The 17,265-nt window shown below is 33.2% G+C and overlaps 2 protein-coding genes across 9 annotated transcripts in view; one reads left to right on the top strand and one right to left on the bottom strand.

Moving 5' to 3' along the window:
- LOC129255615 (probable inactive tRNA-specific adenosine deaminase-like protein 3) overlaps positions 1-14,034 on the top strand; it is a 30,082-nt gene extending 16,048 nt beyond the window's left edge. For both annotated transcript variants that reach the window (XM_064102248.1, XM_064102249.1), the window contains exon 9: positions 791-14,034. In XM_064102248.1, coding sequence (XP_063958318.1) covers positions 791-965 — 175 coding nt within the window. In that variant the 3' untranslated portion in view covers positions 966-14,034. The remainder of the gene's footprint in view (positions 1-790) is intronic.
- LOC129265378 (neurogenic locus notch homolog protein 1-like) overlaps positions 6,304-17,265 on the bottom strand; it is a 68,250-nt gene continuing 57,288 nt past the window's right edge. For all 7 annotated transcript variants that reach the window (XM_064102241.1, XM_064102243.1, XM_064102246.1 and 4 more), the window contains 9 exons: positions 16,680-16,778; positions 15,664-15,776; positions 14,249-14,462; positions 11,881-11,928; positions 10,968-11,078; positions 10,143-10,244; positions 9,355-9,368; positions 8,271-8,384; positions 6,304-7,060 (listed from right to left, as the gene is read on the bottom strand). In XM_064102241.1, the coding sequence (XP_063958311.1) occupies positions 6,806-7,060; positions 8,271-8,384; positions 9,355-9,368; positions 10,143-10,244; positions 10,968-11,078; positions 11,881-11,928; positions 14,249-14,462; positions 15,664-15,776; positions 16,680-16,778 (1,070 nt within the window). In that variant the 3' untranslated portion in view covers positions 6,304-6,805. The remainder of the gene's footprint in view (positions 7,061-8,270; positions 8,385-9,354; positions 9,369-10,142; positions 10,245-10,967; positions 11,079-11,880; positions 11,929-14,248; positions 14,463-15,663; positions 15,777-16,679; positions 16,779-17,265) is intronic.

Raw genomic sequence — 17,265 nt, 5'->3', positions numbered from 1 at the left:
GTATTAGCCGTTGAATGCATGCAGAAAGTCCCAGAAAAAAAGAAAATCCAGAGTCATCAATGGTCTATCATAACATAATATTACTTAACCCTTGTTATGATATATGAAGAGAAAATACAAGAAGTTTTTAATAGATCCTCCTATTCTGTTTGATGTTACTTATTTTATGCCTGCTTTATGCATGAGTTATTAAAACATTTGAATAGTTATTTATTTGGTGGGCAGTGTCTTAATTTCAAAGAAAAAAAGAATCACATTTCAATGAAGGTCATGATTCATGAATTCATCCCTCTATATTTTGGGGGATGACTTTACAAATTCACTTTTTTTCCAATGAGTTTTTTTAATACTTTATTTTACTTTTTTTAAATCCTTAGTGATCAGAAATAGAGCTCTTGTTTCAAAATGACTTACGTGACATCTTTTACAAATGAAGGCATTTTCTATTGCTATATGTGTATTCATGTGGTTTTGTAAAATAATGTTTTTGGAAACAAGTTTTATCCTTCTTTTGTGGAAGGCTGTCTGTACTTTTTTTCATTTTTGTGATAACTAGACTTTAAATACATTTGATGATTTACCTTCAAACTTCATCTAAGTATGCATATATGAGTGACATTGATCTAATTGGGGATATCATGGCCATAGGTCATTATAAAGATTGATTAAACCTAATAAATATCCAGTTGAATAAAAGAAACATGTCATGAACACAATACTATTGAATTCATATCCTGAAAGGGTCACTTCTCTCGAATAATATAAAAAAATATTTTGATGTGGTATATAGGTGTGCTATGGCCTTGGTGCATTCTCGCATACGTCGTGTCTTCTATACAAACAGTCACCCTGATGGGGCTTTGGGCAGCATGTACAAGCTTCATACAGAAACATCTCTTAATCATAGATACCAAGCTTTCAAGGTAGATGTTTTGTGCAATGAGCAACAGCTCGATGTCAGGTAGCATTGGGATCAGGTACCCGAGTGGAAGATGCATTCATCAGCTTCTTACCGAAACATCTCTTGCTTATAGATACCAAGCTTTCAAGGTGGATGGTTTGTGCAATGAGCAACAGCTTGATGTCAGGTAGCATTGAGATCAGGTACCTTAACGAAAGAAAGATGCATTCATCAGATTCATACCGAAACATCTCTTAATCATAGATACCAAGCTTTCAGTGTGGATGTTTTGTGCAATGAGCAACTGCCAACAGCGTGATGTCAGGTAGCATTTGGATCAGTAAACTGAACAAAAGATGCATTCATCGGTTTCATACCGAAACATCTCTTAATCATAGATACCAAGCTTTCAGTGTGGATGTTTTGTGCAATGAGCAGCAGCTTTATGATAGGTGCCCTGGTGACAATTGCTCCGCTCTCAATTCCACACACACTGATCAAACGACCAACTTCAACCCTGGGTTTAACAATATACCCTACCCTTAACCTTACATAACACCCCATTGCATCCCTAACCGTAACCCTATATCTTAGACGAAATTAAGCCTGGAGTGTTGTGTCACCGGATCAGGCACCTTAATGAAAGATGCATATAATATATCTGCTTTGCTACATGCAAAAGTTCTCAGTGGTTTTCTTGATCTGCCATTGTTTTGTCTATGCTGTTGGACAGTTTTGATAGATGTTCGCAATTTGTGGATGACTTTGCATATTACTAATGGTTCGTTCTTACATGTAAGTGCTATCAGATTCTCAATCATTTTTTTTTTCACATCAGAAAAAAATTAAATGTAAAACCGAATCTGTGTACTACTACACGTATTTGTACGTTTGTAAACTGCATGTAAGCCAGACTTCTAAGCCAAGGAGGCGGCTGAAATAGATTTAAACAAAATACTTGCCAAAAAGACAATAAGTAACAATGATGGTTAATTATTTTAATTAGCAGAATACTGAGTAAAGTACTGAAACTTCTTTCTTACATATGGAATTGAATACCAGCCCAGGTCACTTGTCTTATGTGAAGTTGACTTCAAAAGGGCTTAGTGAACAACATTTCAGATATTAGATGATTCCATGAGATCGAGTGGGATCCCCATTTTAAGCCTCAAGGGAATGAGGATCAGACTTTAATCTCAAAGTTTTTAAGTATCTGAGGGAATTCAAGGTATAGTCTACCTCACTCACACCTATTGAGAGGTTATTATTAGTATACTAACCTCGCACCATGAACCGCGTTTGGCAGTGGATTTCTAACTAGTGGGTCGCGCGTGCTGCGATCCCACTTCTGGTGTCCACAACACACGTCTTCTATGGTTTGATTTTTATGTGCGCGGCGGCATGCAATGAACCCTTGAGTGAGTCTACCTTACAGTACACTCTACATATTATAATTCTGATTCCAGGTTGGTTTATCATCATAAACTAAGATTCAAAACTTCAGAAATAGTATTACTAATCATATCGATGATGTATTGAAAAGTCCAAGGTATGAAATGGAACGGGTTATATATTGTACGATCTTCCCTATAACATTGGCAATTTGATATATTGACTTTTTTTTTAAATGCACTTTTGAGATATCAAATACACCAGGGCCCAATTGCATAAAAGTTTATTATATAGTAACTCTGTCATCCAATGATAACTTATATGTAATCCTTGAATTTGATTGGCTTTTGAGCATATATAGTTTCATGATTTTCAATGTATCCTTGAACTTGAATGAATTTTACACTTTTTTAATTTTTCTAAATATATACATGTATATATATGTTTATGTACTTATATTTGTAATAAATTCAAAATTATACATATTCATAACTTTTTTTATTCACTCTGTAAAGAATAAATAAACAATAAAACCTAATCTGATTTATTGATTTGACATTATAAAATATTTGAACCGTAAGTTCCAACTGTTACCTTATATTGTAAAACAGAAGTCCTAAAAAAATTGAACCTGAAAGGCATTTAGTAAAAACGTACAAATAACCTGGGCCCTGTTGCATAAAAGTTATTATTATGGTAAGTTTGCCATGCAATGGTAACCTACATGGAATCGTTGATTTTGGTTGGCTGATGAGCATTGTTACCATGGTAGTTACCATTGGATGGCAAAGTTACCATAATAATGCGGTTGATCCGATCAATCGTAACTCTATGGAAATCCATCAGTATCATAATTTTTTTCTACAAAAAACTTGCACAATGTCCTCTGTATGCAAAGAGAAGCGCAGTGAATTTTCAAGAAAACAATGAATACATGAATATAAATCATAGCTAAAAAATATTTTGAACAAACATGCATAATAGTTGTTGACGTTGCTGGCCATCCATACGATTGATCGGATCAATCGTAACTTTGTAAGACGAGGCCCAGGTCTTCCCAAATTATTTGTTTCTTCCTGGATGTTTTTAACCATATAAACAATACTAAATACAATGCATATCAACAATTGTCAACACTCCAATCCAAGTAAATGAACATTAAGTAATTGATTATATACACTTCAATCCAAATTTTAATGAGAATATTAAAGAAATATGAGTTGACATTACATATAAAATATAACAATTTATTTATCACAGAATATGTACATCCATTGCGAAGAACACAAAGCAATTTTTCATGATTTCTGATACAACATCTATATTATATGTACAATCAAGATTTGAAGGCGCCCTTGCTTGTCAAATTTAGTGAAAGAATCAATAACATCTACTAGCAAGTAATTTCTGTTTGGTGTAGGTAATGAGACAAAATATAATTTCCAAGGTAATCCAGATGAAGCTATCTTTCTTCAGCTGAACTGAAGCAAAATAACCAATACCTTCAAATCACTGAGGAATGATAATATTACTCTGCACCTAAACGCAAAGGAGATTATTTGCTTTATATTCTAAATCTGAATACAAGTAAAATACAGAAAAAATGGGACATACTTTCAAGGAAAAAGACAAACTTTTAAAACAAATGAGAAATTTACTTAATTCTGGGTTTGTCTTTTTCTTTCAATTTAACCAAGTGCAATTCTAGTGCTGTTATGAATTGATTTGCTAATGGTGAACTACAATGCATTTGTTTCAATGAAAACAGACAGTGCAACATAACTTTTACATCACTATGGGCCTACCCTAAAATGTTTAATATTGATAGCACATATTGATTGTGAATTTATTTGAAATCTATCAACTTCAGAGCTCTGATAGATGTTTCATAAAGCTGTTTGTAAATTATGCAAGGCAGGAACATGTTCTTGATTGCGAAATTAGATTCCCAATCTTCTTGAAACCAATTTTTTGTGGATTAAATTTTTGTCATCAACAAGCATCTGAATACAAAGCTAATAATTTGTCGGAATTTGTGTAGGGCTAACAGAAATTCAACTCAAGGGTAAATCTTGTGAGCACTAAAACGGGTCACCTTACATCTATAAAGACATGCATACCTTACAAACAGCTTTATGAAAATGACACGAGCAGGGAAAAAACTGCAACGATTCCGTTTAACATTTATGGTTTGAAAAAGCTACAAGTAATCACGTAATTGCCTTTAATCGATCATAGAGAATATGCCCATAATATGAAGTATTTACAATTATATTTCTTACATACATGCAGCACAAATCCAGACAGAAACTAATCAAGGTGATAGAGCATAAAATAGGAAAGGTTTGGTAAGAAGTAAAGGATTCCATATTATTACAACAGATTGATTTTAAGAGTAAATATCTCTATACATACTCCACATACAAAAAGTATATATTGATGAGGTAATGCAGTTAGCTCTAACAAAACTTATTCTGGGTTACATGATAAACGAACCATGATTATTTGTTTATCATAACTCTAAAGAAGGCTGTTCTGTCTAAAATTATTTGGATTTCATTTGAATTATTAAAGTTTGTTGGAGCTGAATGCATTACCTTGAAAATAAGTTCTTTGTCTCTTCCATATTCAACATGCAGAATTTCTTAATCGTTACTGTATTTGTATATATACATCATGTCATTGCAACCACTTCCAAATAAAAAGGATGTTTTGTTTAACCATACATCCAGGGTTATTGATTATTACACATTCCTAAGATACATCAAACTTAGCTCTCAACATGTGGTGGTATTATGCTAGCTTTTTAGATGCTTACAGATGGAAAGTTATATAAAATTGTGTAATTTATTAATAATAATGGATATTTAGAGGTGCTAAAAACAAAAAGTACCATAGCGCGTACAATTAATAATAATAATGGATTACTCTGTAGATGATATTTGCTAAACAATCATGATGACTTATTTATGTTGCCCATGGTTAATTGAGAGAATGCAAATTAAAATTTGGGATATTTTGCATTTCCTTTCTTATGATAGGTTTTAATTGGATTCACACACTTCTGAAAAAGTTGATTTGAATAGTAATGTATTCTTCACATATTAACTGAAAAAATGAATTTTTTTACTAAAAAGAACAAAATGGAAATAATTACACCCCCCCTCCATTCAATCTTGAATGCAATATCAAACATGAAAGGGGTTATTAAAGGTAGTTGAAATGCATTATTACTGGATAACCATGTTACTTATTGAATGTTGGAAATTTTCATTCAATAAAATATCACACCATGAATTACATTTCTTTTTCGATTATAATGTATTTCTCTTGATATATTTCCTCCAAAATGTATTTTGTATAATAAAGACACTCAACCAAATGAATATTTTGTATTGATTCTGCATGTTAGTTTCTAAAGTTTAATTATACGACAAAGTTACTAATGTCATATGTTACAAGGGTGCTTTTCTCATTCATTTATGTTTCTTTACATTTCCTTTCAAAATATACATACTACAATTAGACATGAACATAGAATTATGTTAATGATTTTTTTTTAATTTGAAAAATATCAGGACGGAGGTGATAACCATTCTTATTTTAGGAGTAAATCATTAGCACTCAAAATCTGTATTATACATTTATACAATAGAAGAAATGATAAATGATGAAAAATATATATTTCTTTTCTGAGAAATAATAATTCAATGCAATTATTTAAACTTATTTTTAGTATCCATACTCAATAATTGTTTTGAAATACAAATAACTGGTGCTCTCCTCATATTCTCCTTTAAATGTATTTTAATTCTTGTACACATTCATAATCCTGACTGTTATTTGTATAATCTGAACTTACAAACGTATATGATTTAGAATCTAAGGCACCCATTAATTATGGTAAACAAGACTTATTGTTTCATTAAATTTCCTTTTAGAATAACTGTCTTCTGAAGCATATATGAGTAACTTACATTATATCATATATGACTTTTGACTGATCTTTCTTGATTTAAAGAACAAAAAAGAAGAAAAAAAATATAATTTCTGTTACTTGTTTTCTATGTGGCTGATTAAAATATTCTTTTTTGGCTTTTGTCACTAAAATATGAATATTATGCTTACAAGCGTGTAAATTAATTCTGCTGTTAGTAATTTTCTCAAACACAAAATTATGATAGCTTCAAAAGTACAGTTATGTCTACCTCTAAAATTATCTAATTTGAATACATTCTTACACCACATACTAAAATATATTTTAACCATAATTAAGTCAAAATTTCTAATTTCTGCATTTCCTATTAGATTTATTTTGGGGCAGAGTTGCCTATATCATACTTTTTTGCCAGGTAGTATCACATGCTGATCTGGTATAGAGAAATCAGACCAATGTGCACTAAACAATGCTGGCACTGAAGTGGTATTGTATCCAGTCTGACTGGATCTACCACAATGACTGGAGAGTATAGATAGGAAATATAGCTTGTATTTTATTTTCAGTTCATTCAGTTAGGTTCTAAAAGTAGCATACATGATGATCAAAGAAATAAGAGATGCCAACCAAGTGTTAGTGACAGAACTTGAAATGGTGTTGCCAGAGCTTGGGTCATTGTTGCACAAAGATGCCTCGCAGCAGAAAACACATAGGATGTTTCCATCCCCTGTCGACAGGCAAGAAGGTCCATCACTGTTCTCGGTACTGCATATCGAATCAGTACATCCACGCCAAATGTTGGTATGTGTTGAGTTCTCGTAATGCTCGGTCTGCAAGGAACATAGAAGTTTCATAGTTGTTTGACTTGAACTTTTGTAAGAGGTTTGCAAGTTTTCATAAACGTCTTGTTGTCATTTATGTTCTCGGCCCAGTAAGAGGTGGCTTTGTTATGCTACCTGAAATTTATTGTGTTTAAAGGGGTACTTCGAGCTGAAAAAATATGATTTTAACCAATTTAAAGTAAATCAGGCAAAATGTGAAACGAAACGATTATGATTTCACGTAATATAAGAAAAAATGAAAGTGGCGACATGAAATCATCAGCCCACCTATTGCATATTCATGCCAGTGTGCAATTGTTTTTACCTGATATTGCTAAACTTTGAAATTCAGTAACTTTGTTTTCTAAATTTCATGAGATTTTCAGCATTTATATAATTATCTTCAGCCCAGAGTACCACTTCTACCATAACAATATCTTGGTTTAACATAGCATTTTCATGAAATTTGTGTCATTTGAAAACTGAATATGTTACTCTATCATGTCTGTTAATTTAATTGGCACACAAATTTGTGACAATGTGATTAATAGAATGAAACAGTGTGAGGGGATCGAGGTGGAATTATAGGAGAAATCTATGCAATTTATGAAATGACATGAATATTTTTGGTATACATGGGGCAAGAGATTTAATTTTGGTCTCATTTATAGCTTGACAGGATTGGTATGATACTGAATATAGATGATAAAAAGAAAGACCTTGAATGGCTTTGTATAAAAATAACATTTTAGAGAAGAACACATTATGATGTGATATGGCTGGATGGAGAGGTATTGTCATGAAACTAATTGTCATTTGAAAGGTGAATACAAGTATGGGCTCATACATGTGCAGTAAATTTTTGACACTACATTTGAAATGATGAAAAATAGAATGGGGTGGTTAAAGGGTAGTGGAAGCCTAATTTCTGACATAATACAATTCTGTATTTCTTTGTTTTTATCCTGAATAACTTTTGTGTATAAGAGGGTAGGGCTGGGACTGGATTTTTGGACTTGTTTTACTGCTAATTAAGACGGGTATGTCAAAACACTTCTAAATACACATATATTCATCAATTGACTATTTGTTAAAAATTAACAAAAGCAAGGGAAACTTTTTTTTTGATAAATGCAAGTAACATTTAGAGGTCCTCAAAAGACATGCATTTTCACTCATAAGATGTAAGCATAACAATAAAATGTGAAGTATTTAATACCCAACATCGCTGGTTCTCATAGCATGTCATGGGTGTTACTTCAGAATCAGTTCCAATTGCTGCAGAACAATCATCTGTTACACTACTAGCAGAACAAGTGTAGCATTGCAGATCCTGCCAGGAAAAAAATAATAATGATGTTATTACAATGTGTGATTAAAAACAGATTTATTACTTTAGGATATGGTCAGCATGTCTGCCAATGAGGCATAAATTTTTATATCCCTGTCGTGTTCTGGGCTAAAATAGAATTAAAACTTAAGTACAATTTGTTGTTATAAATTGTACTTATTTAGTTATATATTTAGTTAGAACTAAAACCTCTATGAGGGAAGCAAAGATGGGCTTTAATGACAAGAGAATGAAAAACATGGTTATAGACACTGGTATTAGTAAGTTCCTCTTAACTGAGATATAATAACTGTTATTCAAAATATGTTAGCAATTTAATCTGACAGACTTTTTAGTGACATGTCAAGGAATGCATTTTAGTGAGCACACACAAAGGCTATTTTTGTCACTTTTCAATCCAGATGAATCCAGTGTATGTGACAATGACATACAAAATCAGTTATGGTCACAATTTGTTGAATATAGAATCTTGTATACATGCACTACTGTTGAGAGAACATTCTTAGTAATGAATTTGAAAATCCCAAGTTAACTGGGTAAATTTAATGACGGCATAGTGACATTAACATGACTCTTGTGACTTTTGAAAAGTGACAGTGCTACTTTTCATATTCATGCCCAATCATATTTAAGTTGGTTGGTCACTCTTTTAGTCACCAAATCTGTATGTATTTTGTAAAAAATCACTTTGTCTAAAATTCATGTTGCATAATTGCATATTTTGCTGTACTCTACCATGAAATATGCCAATTTTTGGAAAATCTGCTTACCCCAAGTTAGCAGTTTCCATGGGAATTTTTCTATTAATAACATTGATGATTTTTTAAAGAATTTTTTTTGTATACTACTTTGAAATATTTATAGCTCAGCTCTACCCATTTTTTCCGATGAAAAAAAGAACGGTATTATAATTCTTCCCTGATCAAGCGTTAACTTGATTAATTTCACTTACCCCTTGAGTCCTCACTGTAATAATGAAAGTATGGAAATACAAAAAAATATATAATTAATTAAACTAAACATTCAGCAATACTGCGGGGGCTTTTAATTTTGCTATTTCCTTTATTAAAGTCTATTGGTTGATTGAGTTGTCTTTTATGAATAATCAAAACCAAGTTGATTAGTTAAAAAGCACATTAGTTTCGAAGCAATTTAACACAATAGAAACAAAAGCAAATGATGAAATGATGAAAAACAAAGAATATTGCATATATTTAGATACTCATGGGACCGAAAGTCATTTCATTAACTATTAAGCCATTGACTGAACAGAATGTGATACTTCAAAGTCAGGTTTATAGGGTAAGAAATCAGTGCATTTGTCGAATAAACAGAACTATGAAATCAGCTGTAAAATGACCAAAAAAAAACATGAAGTTAATTGATGGATATTTTAAAATGAATTTTAGACTTATGCCACTGTGTTAAGAGACCCCCCTCCCTCATTTTAATACTATAACTTTTAAAACTCTTTTTAACTTTGCTAATGATTGTGGAGATAACTCCATCACAGAAAAAAAAAAAAAAAAATTGTCACAGATAGAGACGTCAAAGTATCTGTCATGGACTGGAAATGTCTTCCCCACCTTCCTTGATTTATGACTTAAATATTTTGTTAGAAGTCAGCATCCTTGGTGTATTATGTATTTCAGCACTATCATCAAAATAGGTTAGTATTATGAAAGCCTACATGTACATTATGTATTCAAGTAAAAGAAATATGAAAACAAAGGATCTCACCAGTTGCATTGCACAAATCTCCAGCGTATCCGGAGCCACATGTACATGCACCATCCGCACAGGTACCTCCATTCTGACAGGGGGTCTCTGAACTGCAGATGACTTTGAGATTAAAAGAAAGTTTATACATTTATGTACATAATATAATATATATACATATATAACAACGTTAATGTAAAATGGATGGGCATATTCTTTGATGGATCTTTTGAGAAAAGTGGGAAATTATGATGGTATTTTGAAACGGTAAATTGTGCCTTTGCACCCCCTCTCCCCCACCAGCATACCTATAAGTTGTACATTTTACAGTTGACATTTTATAGGTTGATTTTGTTTTACATAATACTAATCACTATGAGGATTTCATACCCTGAATGGGGAGGGGCTTTTGTTGATGTTGATTGGTTTTTAACGGTGCTCTCATTCAAAAAGGAATATATGCACCAATCAAAATTATTCATATCATTCACTATTATGTTTTTATTATTTTCAGTAGATAAGGCCTTATATTTTAGGAGATTTGAGATATATAAGGCTGTTAATTGGTTAGAAGAAATTTCGCAAGCGCAAGCAAACTTTGCTAAACTCAATACGCACTGTAACAGATAGCGCCTCTTCGCTTTGAGCTATATTATTGAGCCACTGAAACAGTTCGACAACCTAGGCAACTCAGAAGGTGGGTTAGGTGGAGGAGGTGTAGGGGTTACATACAGTAATTCAATTAACGTAGGCCTATACAAAATCTATTGAATATATACTATAATTTTCAAGTTTGGATGTTTAGCCTACATTTTAAGCAAAAACTAAAATCATAGGAGATCTTACTGGTATTGGCGCACAAAACTCCAGTGTACCCCGGGGCACATACACATTCTCCGAACACGCAGATACCTTCGTTCTGACAAGGGGTCTGTGAGTTGTTGCATTGAGCCTCAACTGGATTGAAAAAGGAAACAGTACCATTTGTCAGAAAAGATATGAAACGTGATGTCAATGTACAATAGGTAACCACATGACATGTATTTGACATGTATTGTCATTATAAAATGAGCAATAATTATCAGATAACGAAAAATGCCAGACAAGTAGGTAGGTGAGGACTACTCTTCCATTTACTCTAGTACATAAATTGGATAAAATTTCATTCTGTCTAAATAATACATTTTTGTAGTTGTGAAATTTACATCTTTGTTTCTTAAAGGTATTCTTTTTTAGTATTCCTTTTTGATAACTTGAAATCTTTGAAATAGCCATTATCATATTATAATTCCCATACAAAATACAGTATGTTTTATCAGTGTAATATGACTTCAATTTACCAAGTAAAAGTAAAGTATTAAATCAATTTTTGGACATCCTAAATGTTTTTTTTTTATAAAGAAAGATTTAATATTTGTTGTGTAATAGATTGTGGGATTGTAGAGGTGTTGTGGCACAGAAGATTTGTTCCTGTATCCCTATACAGCACTCACATCTTGCATCCTTTGGCAAGGACAGTGCCACTTTCCACCAAAGTGTAGTAAACGGGTACCTGGTGGGAAGGTATTCTTTGAATGATTGAGCACTTGATCAGTGAGGGTAATGGTATGCAGGGCTTAGAAACTATATCAAGTGTTATTTAAATGTTTTATATTATGTAATAGAAGACATTGAATTGTGTTTTGACCCACATAAATAAGAGCTGTTTACATTCACTAATGTAAAACAACTAAGCACTTATTCATAAACAAGATCTTACCTATGGGACACGATTCACAGCCATCACATACATTCCCACCACAGGTAACTGAGAGTAAGAAAAAAGAATTATTGTAAAACAAAGGCTTCAATGATATCAGTTACAAAATAGTAGTAGAAAGTTTGGCCCAAGTGTATTGTCGGCACTTTGGTCACCCGATGTTCATTCTGGTGGAAAGACCTATTTTGCTGTAATTGCTTCAAAGAAAGGTTAACAAGTTTTCAATGTTGCAGTAAAGAAAAGATAAAGCTTATCAACATGATTTTCTTCCAATGTTATTATACTTCTTTTTTCAATTCTTAGAAAGGGAACTCCAAACCCCATCACCATTGGAGACTCTATTCAAGGTGGGCTTCATATTTTATGTTTACCTTTCTGTTATTCTGGTGTGAATTATGCATGGACAATCGTTTTATGAGTACAGTTCGGAATAAATGAAAAGGTATCAAACTGAAAAGCAGATATCAAATGCTTTGGACATAATTTTCTTTTTGAAACTCAGATGCCAACCGCCAAGTTACTTTTTGGTGTCCTTCAAATTGTTTTTGCTTAGTCATACCTGAATGAAGAATCCTCTTGAGTTATACCAACAGAATGAGAAAATGTTAAGCTTTAAAATGATTTGCAATGTCCTTGGGTTTTGAAGTATGTAACATGTGCAAGTTCATTCACAAAATTTCAGTTATATGTGTGTGTGTGTGTATACTATATATATATATATATATATAAGGGACAAAGAAGTAATGCATTGCAGTTCCAACAAAGTTTACTTCCAAGTATTCTCCAAATTTTTGACACAATCCTAACGTCTTTGTCAGGGATACAATGCGCACAGTCATATAAAGGCTTTTGCTATGCAAATAATTTTATTTTTTATTTTTTTGCAATGGCAGGAGACTGAATGTGATTCTCTTTAAAACGTTACCTTTCAATTAAACTATTACTTTCAATTTAAACTTTTCCATTGATTATTTGGGTTAAGAAATATCTCTATGATCTTTGTTATAGTATCTGGGCTTGTTTGAATGTAATCTGTTCATATTTTGGATTTTCTTTGTTAAAGTATTTTGCAACTCGGGACTGTCCTTTAACTAAGCAATTTATTTAGATCTCTCAAAGTTCACCCTTGAACTATGATATGCATTTGAATAAAATATTTGGGGGGGGGGGATTTGTTTGGCCTGGCACTCAATATTTTATTGTTCATTTTAAGTAAATTGATGTAAAGAAGATCAGTTTGATATGATTTTGGGGTACATATTGTGAAATCATGCGGCTTCTTCATCAAATATATTGGATTCATTTCATCATGAAGATTACAGTTTAGATTTGCGTTATTGAATTGATGTGAAATATCTTGATTGCTTGTTTCATGTGTCATTTAAGGACGTTCCACAGTTAAAGTGAAATCCATGTCATTTTCACCAAACTTTGCACATAGATACTTTAGAACCTTAATATTCGAAATATGCAAAAATTAACATAGGTCCATGTGCTTGATTTTTTGCTATAGAGCTTCAAAGTTCACCCAAATTGATGTTCTTAAGAATTGCGCATTCAAAAGAATTTGGCATTTTTAGACCGCCCAAGATTACTACAATGAGTTTAAACCTCCATTACTCATTCAAAATACATGAAAAAGTCATCAAATTTCGCAAGAGAGTTAATAATTGTATCGTTAGAATGGAGAATCTATTAATAGTGCTATTTGTTTGCAATTTTAAGTTTAACAGCACTGTCAGTTCTTAAAAATGGCGTAAAAGATAACAAAATCCCAATCTGAAAAATGTAAAATTTCAGTAACAAACTACAAACGTACAATAAATGCTGCACTTTATTCAAAATCCATGTCATTTTCACCAAAATTTGCAGAGTTGTAGAGGAAGGTATACCTAAGAGGTACAAACATTAAAAAATAGGGGTTCATGTGCTTGTTTTTAAACTATCAGCATTTTTATTAGAGCAAATGTGCTTTTTAAAACACAAAAAATGGGCCGAATGCTTAGTATCTATGTGAAGAAAAAATTCAAAACCACTCTACCATTTATTCAAACTCGGGCTAATATTCGTGATTCTTGGCAGCACTGCAGAGTAAAGTATTTTGAAATTGTAGAGAATATTTTTTTGAATGGTCCATGGAATAATTCAATTTTTTAGCTTCATGAAATAACGCATCGGATCTGCAGTTAAAGTGCAGAAGATGAGAAAAATCAGCTCATACCCGCAGCTAATTAATACCTGTTCATCCATTGTGACGTCAGCGCGCAGAGTGTAAACTATGCGCAGATCATAATGCGCACAAATATAACTGTGGAACGTCCTTAAAATAAAATCTTTCTGTGAAAGAATTAAGAAGTGAAATACTCACGAGATAAACGACTAAATGTAGAAGGGAGGGTAGATCCACTGTCGTCCATGATCACGACCTCGGTAGGATCGAAACTATCATCCACTCCATCGGAACTTGAGTAAAAAACATTGTAATTTACTACCAAAGATCCATTGCTGAATCCGACTACCTTTATTGTGAATGGGCATTCAGATTCCGAGTATCCTTGGTCTTCACAGTAACTTGTTGTGAGCTGTAAGAATAGAACTTAATTTATCAGAATTTTGGCGTAAATAGGTATCGCTAATTGTTACAGTCTGGCTGTGTATTATATTTGACGGGAATGTGCGGGGGGGGGGGGCGAATCCCTGTAATAGGGGTGTAACTTTAATAGAGGTCAAAGAACCTGACTACCTTGTGTAAAATAAATAGTCTTGAGAACTATGCTCTATCGTGCGTAGTAAAAAGCGGGTCTTGGGTACTGCATATTGTTATATGTGTTGTATATTACGAGAGGCCAATGTCCATAGTAAACCATCTTAATTCATTGTTATGTGTATGGCTGGTGTCCCATGTCCAACGATCACAGGTACTGTGGGTGTCAGTAGTCTACTCTAGCCCTTCTGAGACTGAAGGCCGCACACCATCAGTTCCCGTTATTAGTCGACACAAAGAAAGATACAAAAATAAATTCGTATAAAACCAAGGATGCACATCTGAGAACTGGGATTTTAACTACTTCAGATAAGTCCAATGAAGCAGTATTGTCTGATCATTTGATATATAGTTGCACATCAATACCTACCATGAAAAAAAAACGCGGAAAAAACTTATCTTCATGTTCTACCCCCCCAAAAAAAAAATGAATTGTGTCATTATTGACATCGAATCTCATTTTTAATACATGAACATATGTAGGCTTACTAGTAGTTGCTTTACCTGAAGCTGCCTTTTCCAAAGCCAAAAAAAAAATATTCCATCCACACCACCTCATACCCAGTCAACATTATGGTCCAGTTCTAAAGTTCATAATTTTAAAATTCCAAGGCATCATTGAAAAATTCTTTGGTACCCGATTTGTCAATAACCAGTAGTGAGTTGGCAAGAGGCAGTCAATAAGACATGGTCACTGTTCAGGTACACTTTACATGCCTAACTCGAGAAACTTTTAATTTGTTTTACACTGCAGAGTCCGTGGGAATATTCCCTTCGTGTTTCCTATGATTCCGGTTCATTGATCAATTCATGTTTTTTGACAGCCTGAAGCCAATAAATATTCCTGAAAACTAACTTGGAGAGAAAAAAATTGTCAACATAACAACTGAGAACCATGACAGTCTACATATTTGATTGGATATAAAATCATAAATAATTGACTAGAATGACTCTTACATCAAATTAGATTTATCAATTCTATCATATAATGAGCAAAATGTATATGTAGATATACTTGCCGTTGTTTCCCAGCTTGCAGCAGCTGCCATAAACTCATCTGAAGAGGTGTTTCCCAAGACTTCTGAAAAAGTTTCTCCACTGAATACCGCATCCATCCTTATCTGAATTACCTCTGTTTCAAGACATATACATGAAATGGATTGTAAAAACTTTTTTAAAAGGGTCACAAAAATACTAAATAATTGCCTGTACCTTCAAAATTTCCCGAATGCAATCCTTCACTCCTCAAATAGTCTCCATAACATTTTCTGCGCGTTTCTTCTTCATTTTCCATCTTTCTTTCAATGTGTGAAATCTGTTAAATTTTAAATATAGGTAATACAAACGTAACCCCCGTTTTCTTTTATTATGAATGGCATAACTTTTTAGCCGAAGGCAATTTAATAAAAATAATTCTAAATGACCTTTGAACTTGGTCATGTGACCTGAAACTTGCACAGGATGTTCAGCGATACTTGATTACTCTTATGTTCAAGTCTTATGAACTAGATCCATAAACTTTCAAAGTTGCGACGGTAATTCAACAAATACCCCAACATGGCCAAAGTTTATTGACCCTAAATGACCACTGACCTTGGTCATGTGACCTGAGACCAAGGCAGGATGTTCAGTTATACTTGATTACCCTTATGTCCAAGTTTCACGAACTAGGTCTATGTACTTTCTAAGTTATGATGTCATTTCAAAAACTTAAGATTTTGATGTTGACGACGCCGCCGCCGCCGTCAGAAGACCGGCGCCTATAGTCTCGCTCTGCTATGCAGGCGAGACGAAAGGGAATTTTTGCTCGCTTCGCAGCTTTTCAAAAAGATTTGCCTTGCATGCCATGTCTTGCCCCTAAAAAGACTCATTACGCCGCTGCCACTCTTCCTTAAATAAAAAAAAATGCAATGCATGACCGTGGAAATTCTGCGGTGAAGTAATACTTTATTATGGACCTGAGATGTAGAAACATCGGCAAATGTGTCTTAGGCATTCATGCATATCATGTTATCTTTTGATAAATTTGACTTACCTGACTGGCACACAATTCCAGTGTATCCAGCTGCACATGTGCATGTATTGTTCCCACATGTACCTCCATTCCTACAGGGGTTGTCACCTGAACAGTCAACTGCAGGATATAAAACGTGTCAACAACAATCTCAAATCTTTGCAAGATAAACATTACAAAAGAAATTGTGGTCTAGCTGACACAAAAACCGAATTAAATTTTGTCACTGAGATGAAGAGATTGCGTGGAAAGGTGAGGTGTGGGGCAACGTAAATATTCTAATTGCTGATGGGCATTCAATTGAATAAATCCTCACATTTCAGGATCAAAACAATTGCAAAAGTCACCAATAAAACATTTACTATTATGCAGGCATTAATTTGTGCCACCAGAGTTGCTGTTTTCCTGATCGTAATACATTTCATAACATGATTACATGGGAAATCAAAACTCTGACTTTACAAGCAACTCCAGCTTAAACGGAAATAAATTGATTATTTTGACGTAACTCATCTATACTTGGTATCCTTTTATATCTTTGATATAAGGACTGAAAATTAATAAAATGGCCTTAGAATCAATCATATCAATGAGATAATAGAATAGC

The sequence above is a fragment of the Lytechinus pictus genome, chromosome 7 (assembly GCF_037042905.1).
Source record: "Lytechinus pictus isolate F3 Inbred chromosome 7, Lp3.0, whole genome shotgun sequence".
Taxonomy (NCBI): Eukaryota; Metazoa; Echinodermata; class Echinoidea; order Temnopleuroida; family Toxopneustidae; genus Lytechinus; species Lytechinus pictus.
This window is presented reverse-complemented; position numbering and strand designations above follow the sequence as displayed.